Genomic DNA, 11,967 nt, shown 5'->3' with positions numbered 1-11,967 from the left:
GTAAAAATGTTATACGTAGTCTATTAAGGGATGACAACCTCCCTTCTCTTGATTGAAAAAAATTACTTACTCTCTCTGAATTGCTTTAGGAGATCGATCAGTGGCCCAGCAAAATCTGGAGGAAGAAACTAAAAAGCTGATAGACTCAAAAGAGAAGCTGGAGGCAGACATAGAGGAGCTTAGGAGGCAGTATGAGCAAGAGAAGCTAGGGAGAAGAGCAGAGGGAGAGATTGACATTTTATCCCTGAATTCGGGAGGAACCGACTCTGCCTCATCGAAGGAAAATGAGACTTCACCTGTCAATGACAATCAATGGCCTGGGTAAAATAATAAATGAATGAAGTTATTGGTTTTGATAATACATGAATAATTAATGTCATTGCATTACCATTGCCTTGTATTCTTTAATTTCAGAGGATATCAAAGTATAATGGCAGCAAGTCCAGTCCCAGAAGCCGTACTTTACAGGTACTGATCCAATTTTTTTCAATCACTTTCATTAGTTGTTCTTTTTTATTTTGTTTTTTGAATAGCAATAGGGAATCGTGGAATCATTATTAATTTGTAGCAAAATCATGTTAGTGAGGATTGGGTTTGTGGGTTGTTAGTGTTGGCTTCCCATCCCGTGGGCCTTGGTTCAAATCCCAGGGGTAGAGGTTTTTCAGAGTTTGCCCTGTCCTTGCTTCAGTCTTGTGTAGAAGACACGTCAAGTACAGTGCTCAGTCTGTTGGATGTGATATTAATCAATGGTGCCCTTAGTGATTTTCATTGAGAGCAGGCTAATGTCAACGTAGGATTTCTCTCCTCCCTTCTTTCCCCTCCTTTACCCGTTGCCCAAATGACCTGAGCTGCGGATTGCCTCCTACAAATAGATACCTAACTTTGAAGTTATGAATTTTGTGGAGGATTATTGCCATGACTTTGACTATCATCAATTGGTTGTTAATAGTATGACACCTGGAAAAGGAGCATGAACCTAACTTGACTTTGGAGTAACCACTGGGTATGTGGCTGGGAAATTCCTTCTTGTGAGAGCTCATACTCAGCTTCTATCACATGAAGATATCCTCTCTCCTTGCTGTATTGCCAAACCATTAGTTAGAACCATTCCAACTCGCATGCCGTGCAAAGTGCAATACCTTGTTGGAGTTTGTTCTGCCATTCCTTCCTCCCTGGTTGTACATTTGTCACTCCATGACTATTCCAAAGGTACATTTTCCCCTCCTGTGCACAAGTTATTGTGAGTTGCCCAGGATGGTGGGATTATCAACCTCCGCGTCATTTTAAATAAACTATAAATCATTACCAAAAGGCCATCGGCCATCCCTCTGAGAAAATGGGAGGGAGGGGATTACTGGATATTTTCAATTTTGTTTTTTACTCAGGAAAGAAGGAAAGGCTCCATTTGTATATTTTTTGCCCACATAGCAGAATATGTATTTGCAATCTAGCTGTCAAAACTATGCTTTAGTGAGGAAATTGCATGCTGATTTAATGTATCTTATTTATATCAGCTACTGTGAGTTGTGGGAGGTCATAGTTAAAATATTTATCAATAATTTTATACTCCCACTAATGAGATAGTTAGCAAAGAGTTTTTTTTACTGACATTCACTATCTTTAACTTTGTAAAAATGTCTTGGGAAAATATGAAATTTTGACCTATGTTGCACAGCATATATGAAGATATGATGTGCAGATAAATGTCAATTTGAACTTGTGTCCTTCAGGCAGGAAGAATTTGGTAGTCTAAGCTAAACATGTTCTAAGCCACAAGAATACTTTACCTGAAATATTATCGATTTAGTATCTTACTGAAGACCTGGTTGTTGTGATTCACACTAACTGACCTCACTTTCCAATGCATTAATATCATTTTGACTCTTGAGGCTGGTCAAGGTGCAGGCATCTTTAGTTGGTGGGGAAAGGGTGAATGATGAAGTTCTCAAAGAGAAACGGAGGAAGAAGAGAAGCCAAGTGGAAAAGAGACTGCAAGCCCTTGCCTCAGCCGTGGAAATGGTGCATAGGAGGGAATTGGAGGAGGAAGAGGAGTCTAATGCTTCCGATCACAGGAGTGTTGGAGGACCAGAGAATAATTATAGGGCTGAGGGAAAGAAGGTCTTGATGAAAGCATTTGGTGATGTCCGGGATGAACTGATCTCGAAATCAGATGCACTAAAAAAAGTAAAAAACCGGGTGAGTACATCTGTAGTAGTTTTACTGTGGTACTAATTATGTCTTTTACATGGCTGTGTTAACTAAGAACCATCATACAGATAACTGTTTTTGTTTTATTACTTTTGTACTTGGTCTTATCTAAACTTCTGGAATTAATTGAAATGCTTATATGTATCTCCAATTGGAGAGGAGCATGGTAGCCAAGCAAGTAGAGTTTTTGCCTTGGTGCAGGTGAAGCTTTCAGAGTCCCCCAAACAAAAATCCGTACAGTACAAAAAAGCCCAAGGAAAAGAAAAGACTGCTTTACCCTGACTGTGTGTGAATTCGTATACCTGTGGCCGAGTTGAGGATGAGCTCTACCCTCACATATTCATTCAAACCAACCTTCGGGTTGAATCACTGAATGAGTTATGTCCTCTTATCTAATATTGTAGGAGATCAGGTTGGTATAGTGGCCTCCTACCCAGGAGGCCTATTGCTTCTCTCAGTCACTAGTAGCCACCAATCTCAGCCCTCTTTGTCTCCTGCTTTGAGGGAGTTTTAAAGAGTACAAAACCGTAGTGACTGACAGTGGATGGATTGCATGGATAGTGGCTGTCATATGGCCATCACAAATGTGTTATGGGGTTTACTAGATCCACCACCCAATCTAAGTGGATATAATTTAGGTTTGTGTGTTGACAGTAGAATTTGATGGGTCTGAAGTGATGATGATTTGAGATTCTGGGACATAGTGTAGTCCCACTGTATTATAAAAAATTTCAGAAAGTAACCATCAATTATAAATATTATCATTGTTCTATCGAGACTATGCAAAATTTATTTTGGCATAGTATTCATCTAAAATAATAATATTTTAAACATCTACTCTAGACAGATGTTAAATGCTTAGAAGATTTTTTTCTGAGGTAGATTATTTCCACATTTTTTAAATCATCACCTACAAAGTATTTCACAGCATTATAACATTTTGATTATAGCAACTTGTTCAACAAGTTAATTAATGTCAACATTGACTAAACAGCTTTTTCTGAGTGGTGAAGAGTTGTAAAGTGTAGTACCTACAATCATTGGACTATCTGATGATATTCATTTTTATGATATGTAATATGTGTATGATTAGAATTTCTAGTAGTATTGGAACAATATATAATTCCTAGATTTGAATCCTGGACCTATCAATCAGCAACTCAATGCTCTGCCATGCTCTCTTCTTACTCATTGAGTAATAAATTAATTTTCAATGTTATCGTCATGTATACCAGGTGAAAGCCCTTCAAGTTGAAATAAGAGATCTTCAAAGTGAGTTTGAATGTGAAAGGACTGACTATTTGGAAACCATTAGACGGCAGAACCAGCAATTGAAACTTCATCAACAGATTATGGACAAATTAATCCCTGCCCTAAAATATGAATGTAACTATAGGTGGGTACTGCCATTATTATTCATATTAATATTATTAACTTACTATTATATAATTAGTATGGAATAACATGGGGTAACTTTAATAATTTGGCTATCAGCAATGCATTTTTCAGATATCTGATGAAGAGAACCGTTTATACTTTTGATGTACCTCTGTTATTATGTCATTTTTATTTGTGTAAAACTTTCATGGGTATGACTAAGGGCATTGAGTAGGTACACATACTTCAGCAAGTGGCTTACTCAGTGTCATCGAGACTGATTGCAGATTTGGTTTTAGCCAGATTCGGTATTTGTCTGAATATAGTCCCCCCTTTTTTTTCCTAAAATGCCTAAGGTAAAAGTAAAGCGGGGACTACATATATTCAGACGCATTTTAAAAATTTTTCCCGAAACTGAAGCCTCGAAATTAGGAGGGGGACTATATTTGGAGAAATTCTGTATTTATAGTTGAGGGTGATTGTAAACCCGTTATTGACTGGCTAATTTGAATATCATTTAGGTGGTTGGAATTGGAATTGCCTCCTTGGCCATTTAATTTTATCGAGTAATAGTCTTCATAAATGGCTGGTATTCTACCCTGAGTTTCAAGTTTCTTCCACTCTATACTTATTTTCTTAGGCTCCTCCATTATAGATGATCCCAGTATCCATATTAATTAGTTGAGAATTTATCCTTGTGCTGTTCGCAAGAAAATTTGATACATATTTTTTGCTGGGAAAGCTAACAATGTTTCATCATTTATGTTGTTCTCCAAAAGATTTGATTTTCCAATAGATTAAATTTGTTATGCAATAGTTGCAGTGTGAAAAACTTCTTATATGAATAAATTGGTAGTTTAGTTTTTCTTTTTACTGCACATTAATACCGTATATGTACATTTACATACATATATAATATATATTATACAAACAGTGATATGGAGAGGATAAAGCAGGAAGCTATATGGAGTGAAGATTCACAACGTTGGAGACTTCCTGAAATGGTGCCTATGAGGATTAGATTTCCTCCAGCTCAGCCAACTTCAGTGAATCAGTCCAGCAATCAACTGGAGTCCATAAAAACTGGATCGACAATTGATGTGGAAGGGATTGGAGAGGAAGATGAGGATATGAGCAGTGTTTTGAAGGTTATTTGTTTAGAACGTTGTTGTTGAATTATTTATTATACTTGATGTTGTTGCTTGTGTTATAATAATTACTTGTTGTTGCAATATTTCATCAAGGAGTGAATTAATCATCCATCTTAAAGCACTTACATATCTGTTTTCATGAAATGGCTACCTTTCATAAAGCTGTCATGAAAACTCCATTGAAGCAATTACGTCCTTGGTCAACCACATGCATGAGAGGAGTTTGACCAAGGGAGCACCAAACTCATTCTATTAAATAATTTTTTTTCCAGCTAAAACTTGAGCGCAGTGAAGCTGAAGATTTTGCTGGCAATTACATGCGACCTAAGAGAGCAGCTGAGTTGCTGAACAGGGCCAAGGAAGAAACTTCAAAGAATGTTGCTCGATGGAAAAGTAAGATTCTAAAAGGAACTTATAAAAGTTTTTATCATATCATAATGCGTACCTTGCATAGGCAAATTTAGAGGGGGGAGGCTCGGGGCACATGCCCCCCCAGATGCTTAAAAAATAGACAAGATTTTTAACATGGTTATAATTACGGAGAATTTGTGAATTACGGAGACTCAATCATTTGCATAATTTCATATTAATAACCTTCATAACAAAATAATGAGAACAATTCGTACAGTAATTGTTGTATGTTGTTTTTAATCTCAAATATGAGAAGACCGATTGCCTGTCAGGACTGCATTAGATTGAAAATTTAAATGATGAAAACCCCCTTTGCTTACTAATTGCTAATATGCAATAAGTTCAAATATGTATATTCAAAAAAGTAATTTTAGGTGTCATATCAGTTTTCAAATTTAGGTTTACTAACTCTTTTACGGCAACACAGGTGAAGGGGTTGATGGAAACTGTAGTTAAACCTTACTAAAAATAAATAATGCATGTATATAAAATGTATGTTGTTTTTAATCTCAAATATGAGAAGACCGATTGCCTGTCAGGACCTTGTGCTCTCCCCCCACCCCCAGAAAAAAATCCTAGATCCGGCCTTGGTTCCTGGTAAAACTAATTTACTGTTAATGAGCAAGAGATAATCATCCTGAAAAATATAAAGGCTTCATTGTTATTTTCTTAACTGGCCTCATAGAATGACTGAGTTCAAATTCAGATATTCTGTAAATTAAAATCTTGGTATGTTTCAGAATCTGCATTAGATTGAAAATTTAAATGATGAAAACCCCCTTGCTTACTAATTGCTAATATGCAATAACTTTAAATATGTATATTCAAAAAAGTAATTTTAGGTGTCATATCAGTTTTCAAATTTAGGTTTATTAACTCTTCTACGGCAACACAGATGAAGGGGTTGATGGAAACTGTAGTTAAACCTTACTAAAAATAAATAATGCATGTATAGACAAACCTCGTTAATCGCAATGCCAATAATGCAGTGCAAATCAAACTTGTGTCTCAATGTATTTTCTGAAGGCCGTCTTGCAGAAGGAAATGTATTTGTGTGTAGGCTATGGTGGCTGTGCTGGGGTAGCACTTTCCTGATGCTAGGATTACCTGCATCCTTGCGGAATTGCCAGGGATCTAGGGCAGCAAACTCAACCAGTTGGGAGACTGTAGCAGTGGAGCTTCGAACTTGAAGCTCCTCCACAGTTGGTTTTTGCCTTGGATTCATTTCTTTCTCAAAAAAGCCAAACCAGACAATCATATTACTAAATAAAATATTTTCCATGGAAGAAAGAATTTGCAAATATGTAGTGAAAATAATGTTTACTGTCAACAAATAACATAAAAACTTTTTAGATCTCTTTTTTCAACTACTATGGTGAGAGGTTTAATTAATATGTCTGTTGATTTTGTTTTGGATTCCCTCTATGGCTGATTTCTCAATGCATATTACTCTATTAATTATCCTTGATCCATCTCCACAATTAATCATGATATTTATCACCATTATTCATTAGTTTCATCATTCATGGCCTAAAATTCATATAATTCTGGAATGTATTTTAATGATCTCGGGGGAATATTAGGGTTTGTGGGTAGCCGCAGGCATTATCTGTGCTGTTGAGGTATTAGTAGAATTTAGTGTTGATTTGGAATATTTTGTTTACTCTAACAGGCTACTCAAGCCATGGCTCAACTACTCAAACTGAAATTGGACTCTATAGGCGACCAACTGGAGTTTTCTTTCATAACTCTGTGACTGGAAGTGGTGGAATTGGATCAAATAGTACATGGAGTGGTAGCATTAACAGCGCATGGGCTGGTGAGTATGATCAATTTTTTGTGGATAAATCAAGAGCTAGCCAATAATGAAATGATATTTCTGTATTTGGTGCTTGATTTCCTGATTATTGTATTTATTGCTTATTCTTCTTTGTGTTTCAATAGCTTTTAACCCTTCCAATACAGGGCTTACAAAGCCTGCAGGAAATTACAGTATTAATCCCACCAGACTAGATGCTCTGCCTGTCTTAGACAAGAAGATGATCAGAAAGAAAGGAAAAACTGAACTAAATGCTTTGGAGTTTGCTTGAGGTAAATACATGCATAATTTGTTAATGGATGTTTTTATAATGGTGCATCAAATATTAAATTCATAGGTGTGATTGAATCTCAAACCAATTATTCAATATGTTTTGATAAAACCTTCAAATACATGTTTTTTCATATTATTAGATTATTGATGGTTTGAATGTCAATTCATTGGATTTGATAAGATATTTAGCCCATAGATTTGTTAGGTTTCAAAATAGGATTTGATTGAACCTTCGGAAAAGGAAAAAAAACATTGGAAATAAGTTATTGTGAAATTCTGTCCCAGTTCGTATTATTTGTAGCATTGGTGCACAACTGTATGGCCAACTTAGAATTAGAAATAATAAAAAAAGATTTATTGTGATAGCATTCAGCACTTCACACCTCCCAGTTACAAGTTTCAGTTTTTTGAAAAATATCAATATGTACCTGTATATTAGCATGTAAAATGATAATTTTCCTATTTCATGCAAGATTTAATTAATGGGCTAATTTTTTTCAGCACTAATTTGCTGTTGAGAAGTTGACATGTCCTTGGCTCTCCCGGGAATCCGGAGATTGTATCCTTATTCAATTGAAATTAAAAATATTGTCATTGCTCATAACTGGAGCTTTTGGTGTTGGATAAAATATTGTTAAATGAAAGATAATGGATAACTTCCATTAGCAGTCAAAATCTTTATCAGTGATAACTATACAGAAATAATTAAAACTCTTGTTTAACACTTTCTGCTTGATGCCTGAGTGGTACCTGGGCCAGCATTTCCTTGCATGCACAGAGCCCGAACACTGCTCGCTGGAGTTCATTGCAGTGGAGTACCTTCCACAGCTCATTTTTTAAGCGTTTTCCTCTGCTCACTCATTTTCTGGTTAGGATGTGGTGTTGAGGTGTGCAGTATATCTCTTTTTACTGGCATAATCCCTTTTTTATAATTATAACAGTTCATACAACCATAGTAATATTTATGTATATACTTACCTGCTTTAACATTGCCCAAAAAAGCCCAGTTGGAAAGGCTAAGTGCCCATAGTACAGAAAGTGTTATTACATCAAATGTCTGAAATTCCTGAATAAATATTGGAAAATCAATCAACTGCATTCAATTTCCCTTAATTCAAATCAGATCAAATTATATTTTTTTATCTAGTGAGGAAGCCAGTTGATGAATGTAAGTGATCCTGAATACCATGATAGTAACTAATCTAGGTATGAGTTCAGATGTTATAATATTGCTTAGATTTTTGATAATTGAAAAATCTGATTTTTCCAGTGATAACATCAATAGAGGCATTACACTAATCTCGTGATGGCATTTTGGAAGTCCTCAAGATAAAAGAAAAACAGCTACTAGTATTTCCAAATGGTCTATATCATCTCTCCTCAAGGAAGAATATACTACTCAAATCAGCAGTGAAATGACAGATTGATCGATGTTTCTGAGAGTGGATTTGCTGCATGAAATTTTCTATTATTGACAATGTAGTGGGACTTTCAGCGTGACTGTGTCACTGTACATGGCTTAGAAGATTACGATTCATCAATACAGAGGACCCAAGGCATGTAATTTTTCTCTCAATTGGGACCAATTTTGAATATAAAACATCAATGATTATAGTTTATTTGTCGGAACTCTAATATTGATAATGCTTTTGCTGCATAAAATGGGTGTGGTAGAGAAAGAACCGGGGAAGTTAAACACTAAAATGTTCCCAGAAAATTTCTGTAGTTATTTTCAAATGTCTGTGAGCTTTGTGAGTGAATAATTTACTTGAGTTATGGTAGACCTGGCATCTTTTCTCCTTTTAATTTTTATATTTCTTCAGATGCATTGGTTTCTGTTTTCCCCACTGCCTTTGAGATTTCATGAAATGGTTTGGGATGCTAATAAATGAATCTGTGGCCAATATGGCTGAGATTTCTCCCTGTGGTGTAGTTATGTATTGCCAAACAATTTAAGCACTGCCCTAGAATACAGAGACTATGGGATTAATAGACATAAAAGTGAAATTTTACTAAAAAATTCAGTGTATTTAAAACTTTTTCTTTATATGTGTATACATTTGAATTTTTTTATGGGACTAACATGAAGTCAATGCCTTGAAACCCCTAAATGTTAGAGGTTAATCCATCAGGTTTACCATGCATATTTTGGATGAATGAATTATTAGAAGAGAATAGTATACTCCCAATAAGAAGTAAGGAATTTCATTGTTACATAATACAAAAACCTCCTCTTTTTGTACTCATCTCCATTTTTTGTATCCCATCAAAACTATATCGAGTATACATTACATACAAACGGTAACATAGATTTTTACATCTCATCTCAGCTTCACCACCTAAGTCAAGTTAACAACTGCAGTCACCTATATCTGGTGATATAAGTGACACTGATGCACATCCCTGGTGATGCTTGTCAACTACTTTCATGCAAAATGTATTTTTTGTCCTTCAAATGTATATTTTTGGCCCCAGTGGTGGCAGGGCAGAGTCCTCGCCTGCTAATCCTGGGGTCATGGGTCTGAGCCCTGCCTGAGTGAGTGTCTCTCTCAGTACGTGGGTGTGTGTAAAATACTGCTGGCCAGGCATCTGGTAAACCTAAACATATGCTATGTCTTGTAGGATTTCAGGGGAAAAATGGGCCAGGAACAGAAGTCTCAGATTATAATAAAAATATCTAGTATTCTTGTCTCCAGCTACTGTGAAATAAGAAAAAATTGTTTGACCATGAAGTTTAAAAGTTTAATCATTGTTGATTTATTCAACACATATAGTACAAAATAACCTGCTTTAGAGCAGCATTTGAGATAAAGACTGATGAATTACAATAATTGTATATAATTGGAAAAAGTGTATATAAGTAATTTTTTTAAACTGTAGTCACTCTCTAATTCCCTAGTATATATATTAGTTCCTTTCATGCACACATTTAAATAATCGTAATGATGTTGTTAACATTTTGCACTGTGCTTTCAGAAACTTTAATATAATTACGAGGGTTGCCCAGAAAGTAATGCACCATATTTTTTCTTCTTCGACATTTATTTATCGCACATTACAAAAATTACACACATGAAAGAATGATGTTTCCTGAGAGAATTGTTTTCCTGAGAGTTGCATTATTTTAGACCCCTGCAAACAAAAATAGCAATTTAAAAAATGATATTAATAAAATCAGGGATAGTTTTGGAAATGATAATTTAGTTGGTTAATATTGGGGTAGGATAGGAAAAAGTGTGCAGACATAGCACATGCTTTACGTCACTTTATTGTGGTGTCATTATTGTGGGTGCTTAAAGCTTAGAATTATGCGAAGTTCTTCCGTAGCATGATCTGAATAGTGTGTCATTTTGGTATCCAGAATTTGTTTCTATTGCCAATATTTCCCTATTCTTAATGTTTTCAATTGATGTCAACGTGATGGATTCCTTTGACTCATGCTTAGAGAATGCTCTTAGTTACTTCATATTTCTTGGCAACTATGTACTATTAATTGATTTCAACTGACTCAAAAGTCTCTTTTCTTAATTATTCTGTATTTATTTTTACAAAAGTGTATATGCTGTAAATATTCATTTAAGAAAAATGATGTAGTGTTCATATAAAATTGGACATATTTTTATAGTAAATGATGAATGCCTAAATATTAGTCTTAGTTTTTTTATAGGTTATTCTTTGGTTTATGAAAATACATTTTTGATAGAAGTCCCTTTTTTCAGTAAATTTTAAAGCTGGCACTATATGGTTTTTTCAATTGTTCCCTTATTGGTGAGCATTGTAGCATGTGTGACACTCATTAGGAAATGGCCCAGCATGCACCACAGTATCCCCTGTAAGAAAGGCATTGTGTCATTGCCCAGCTAGCACATTATAAGTCATTGAGATAAGGTGAAAGGAAGAAATAAGGAAGTCGCTTCTCAAGTAAGCTTGTTATGGCTTTCTTACGGCCAGGGCGACAAACATCCAGAGTAATGGCAAAATGGATGCCAAACTTTCAGCACTTCCGTAGATGCTGTTATTATCCCATCGTTACAGAGTGTTAATTAAGGCCTTTATGCATTAAAACAATGTTTTTATTATTGGCGCTTCTATATTATGAGGAGAAATAACATCATACCGCCATAATTTGAAAATCATTCACATTTATGAACTGATAGCTTAACGAAGATCCTAAGAAAAACACAATTTCACAAGAATACCAACGTAGAATAATATAGAAATGCCGGAAGGAACATCTAATATACGTATTGTAGGCATCGGGTTATCAAACCATAATTTAAAATTCACAAATGTTAAAATGTATGGACCTTGAATAAATTCAGTTTTTCATGCACATGCCAAACAAGTTTTTTTACATAATTGGATATTTAATTAGTAACTACGTCTCCTGTTCTCAACAACTGCCGTGGTGCAGTGGTTAGCGTGTAATACTTCAGTCCCGATGGTCGCACGTTCGGATCCACCCTGATGTTATTTTTTTTTCTTTCCGCCGCATGGATAGAGTACTTGTGCTATGCTTTATATCTTCAATAGCCGGTTGCTTGCAGTTATTAATTTTTTTCTATTTACGGGAAAATCTGTTATCAGTTGTTCAGCCCTTATAAAAACTCGCTAAATTTCCCCAATAGCCTTTAAATTCATGTCAAGATGAGCCGCGTAGCATGTGTAGTACGCTGTTCAGCCGCCTTTGGCGCTCCAACAGAAGTGACTTACATTGCCTGAGGATAT

At 35.4% G+C, this 11,967-nt stretch overlaps 1 protein-coding gene across 1 annotated transcript in view; it reads left to right on the top strand.

Annotated features, from left to right (window-relative positions):
• Nucleotides 1-11,088, top strand: part of LOC124167163 (osmotic avoidance abnormal protein 3-like) — a 66,492-nt gene extending 55,404 nt beyond the window's left edge. The window contains exons 8-18 of the mRNA XM_046544971.1: nt 90-321; nt 415-468; nt 1,890-2,196; nt 3,444-3,604; nt 4,520-4,733; nt 5,009-5,129; nt 6,820-6,966; nt 7,092-7,238; nt 7,741-7,798; nt 8,363-8,407; nt 8,510-11,088. Coding sequence (XP_046400927.1) covers nt 90-321; nt 415-468; nt 1,890-2,196; nt 3,444-3,604; nt 4,520-4,733; nt 5,009-5,129; nt 6,820-6,966; nt 7,092-7,237 — 1,382 coding nt within the window. The 3' untranslated portion in view covers nt 7,238; nt 7,741-7,798; nt 8,363-8,407; nt 8,510-11,088. The remainder of the gene's footprint in view (nt 1-89; nt 322-414; nt 469-1,889; nt 2,197-3,443; nt 3,605-4,519; nt 4,734-5,008; nt 5,130-6,819; nt 6,967-7,091; nt 7,239-7,740; nt 7,799-8,362; nt 8,408-8,509) is intronic.
• The last annotated feature ends 879 nt before the right edge of the window (nt 11,089-11,967 follow it).

This window comes from Ischnura elegans, chromosome 10 (genome assembly GCF_921293095.1).
Source record: "Ischnura elegans chromosome 10, ioIscEleg1.1, whole genome shotgun sequence".
Lineage (NCBI taxonomy): Eukaryota > Metazoa > Arthropoda > Insecta > Odonata > Coenagrionidae > Ischnura > Ischnura elegans.
Note: the sequence above shows the minus strand (reverse complement) of the source record. Positions and strands in the feature narration are given on the sequence as shown.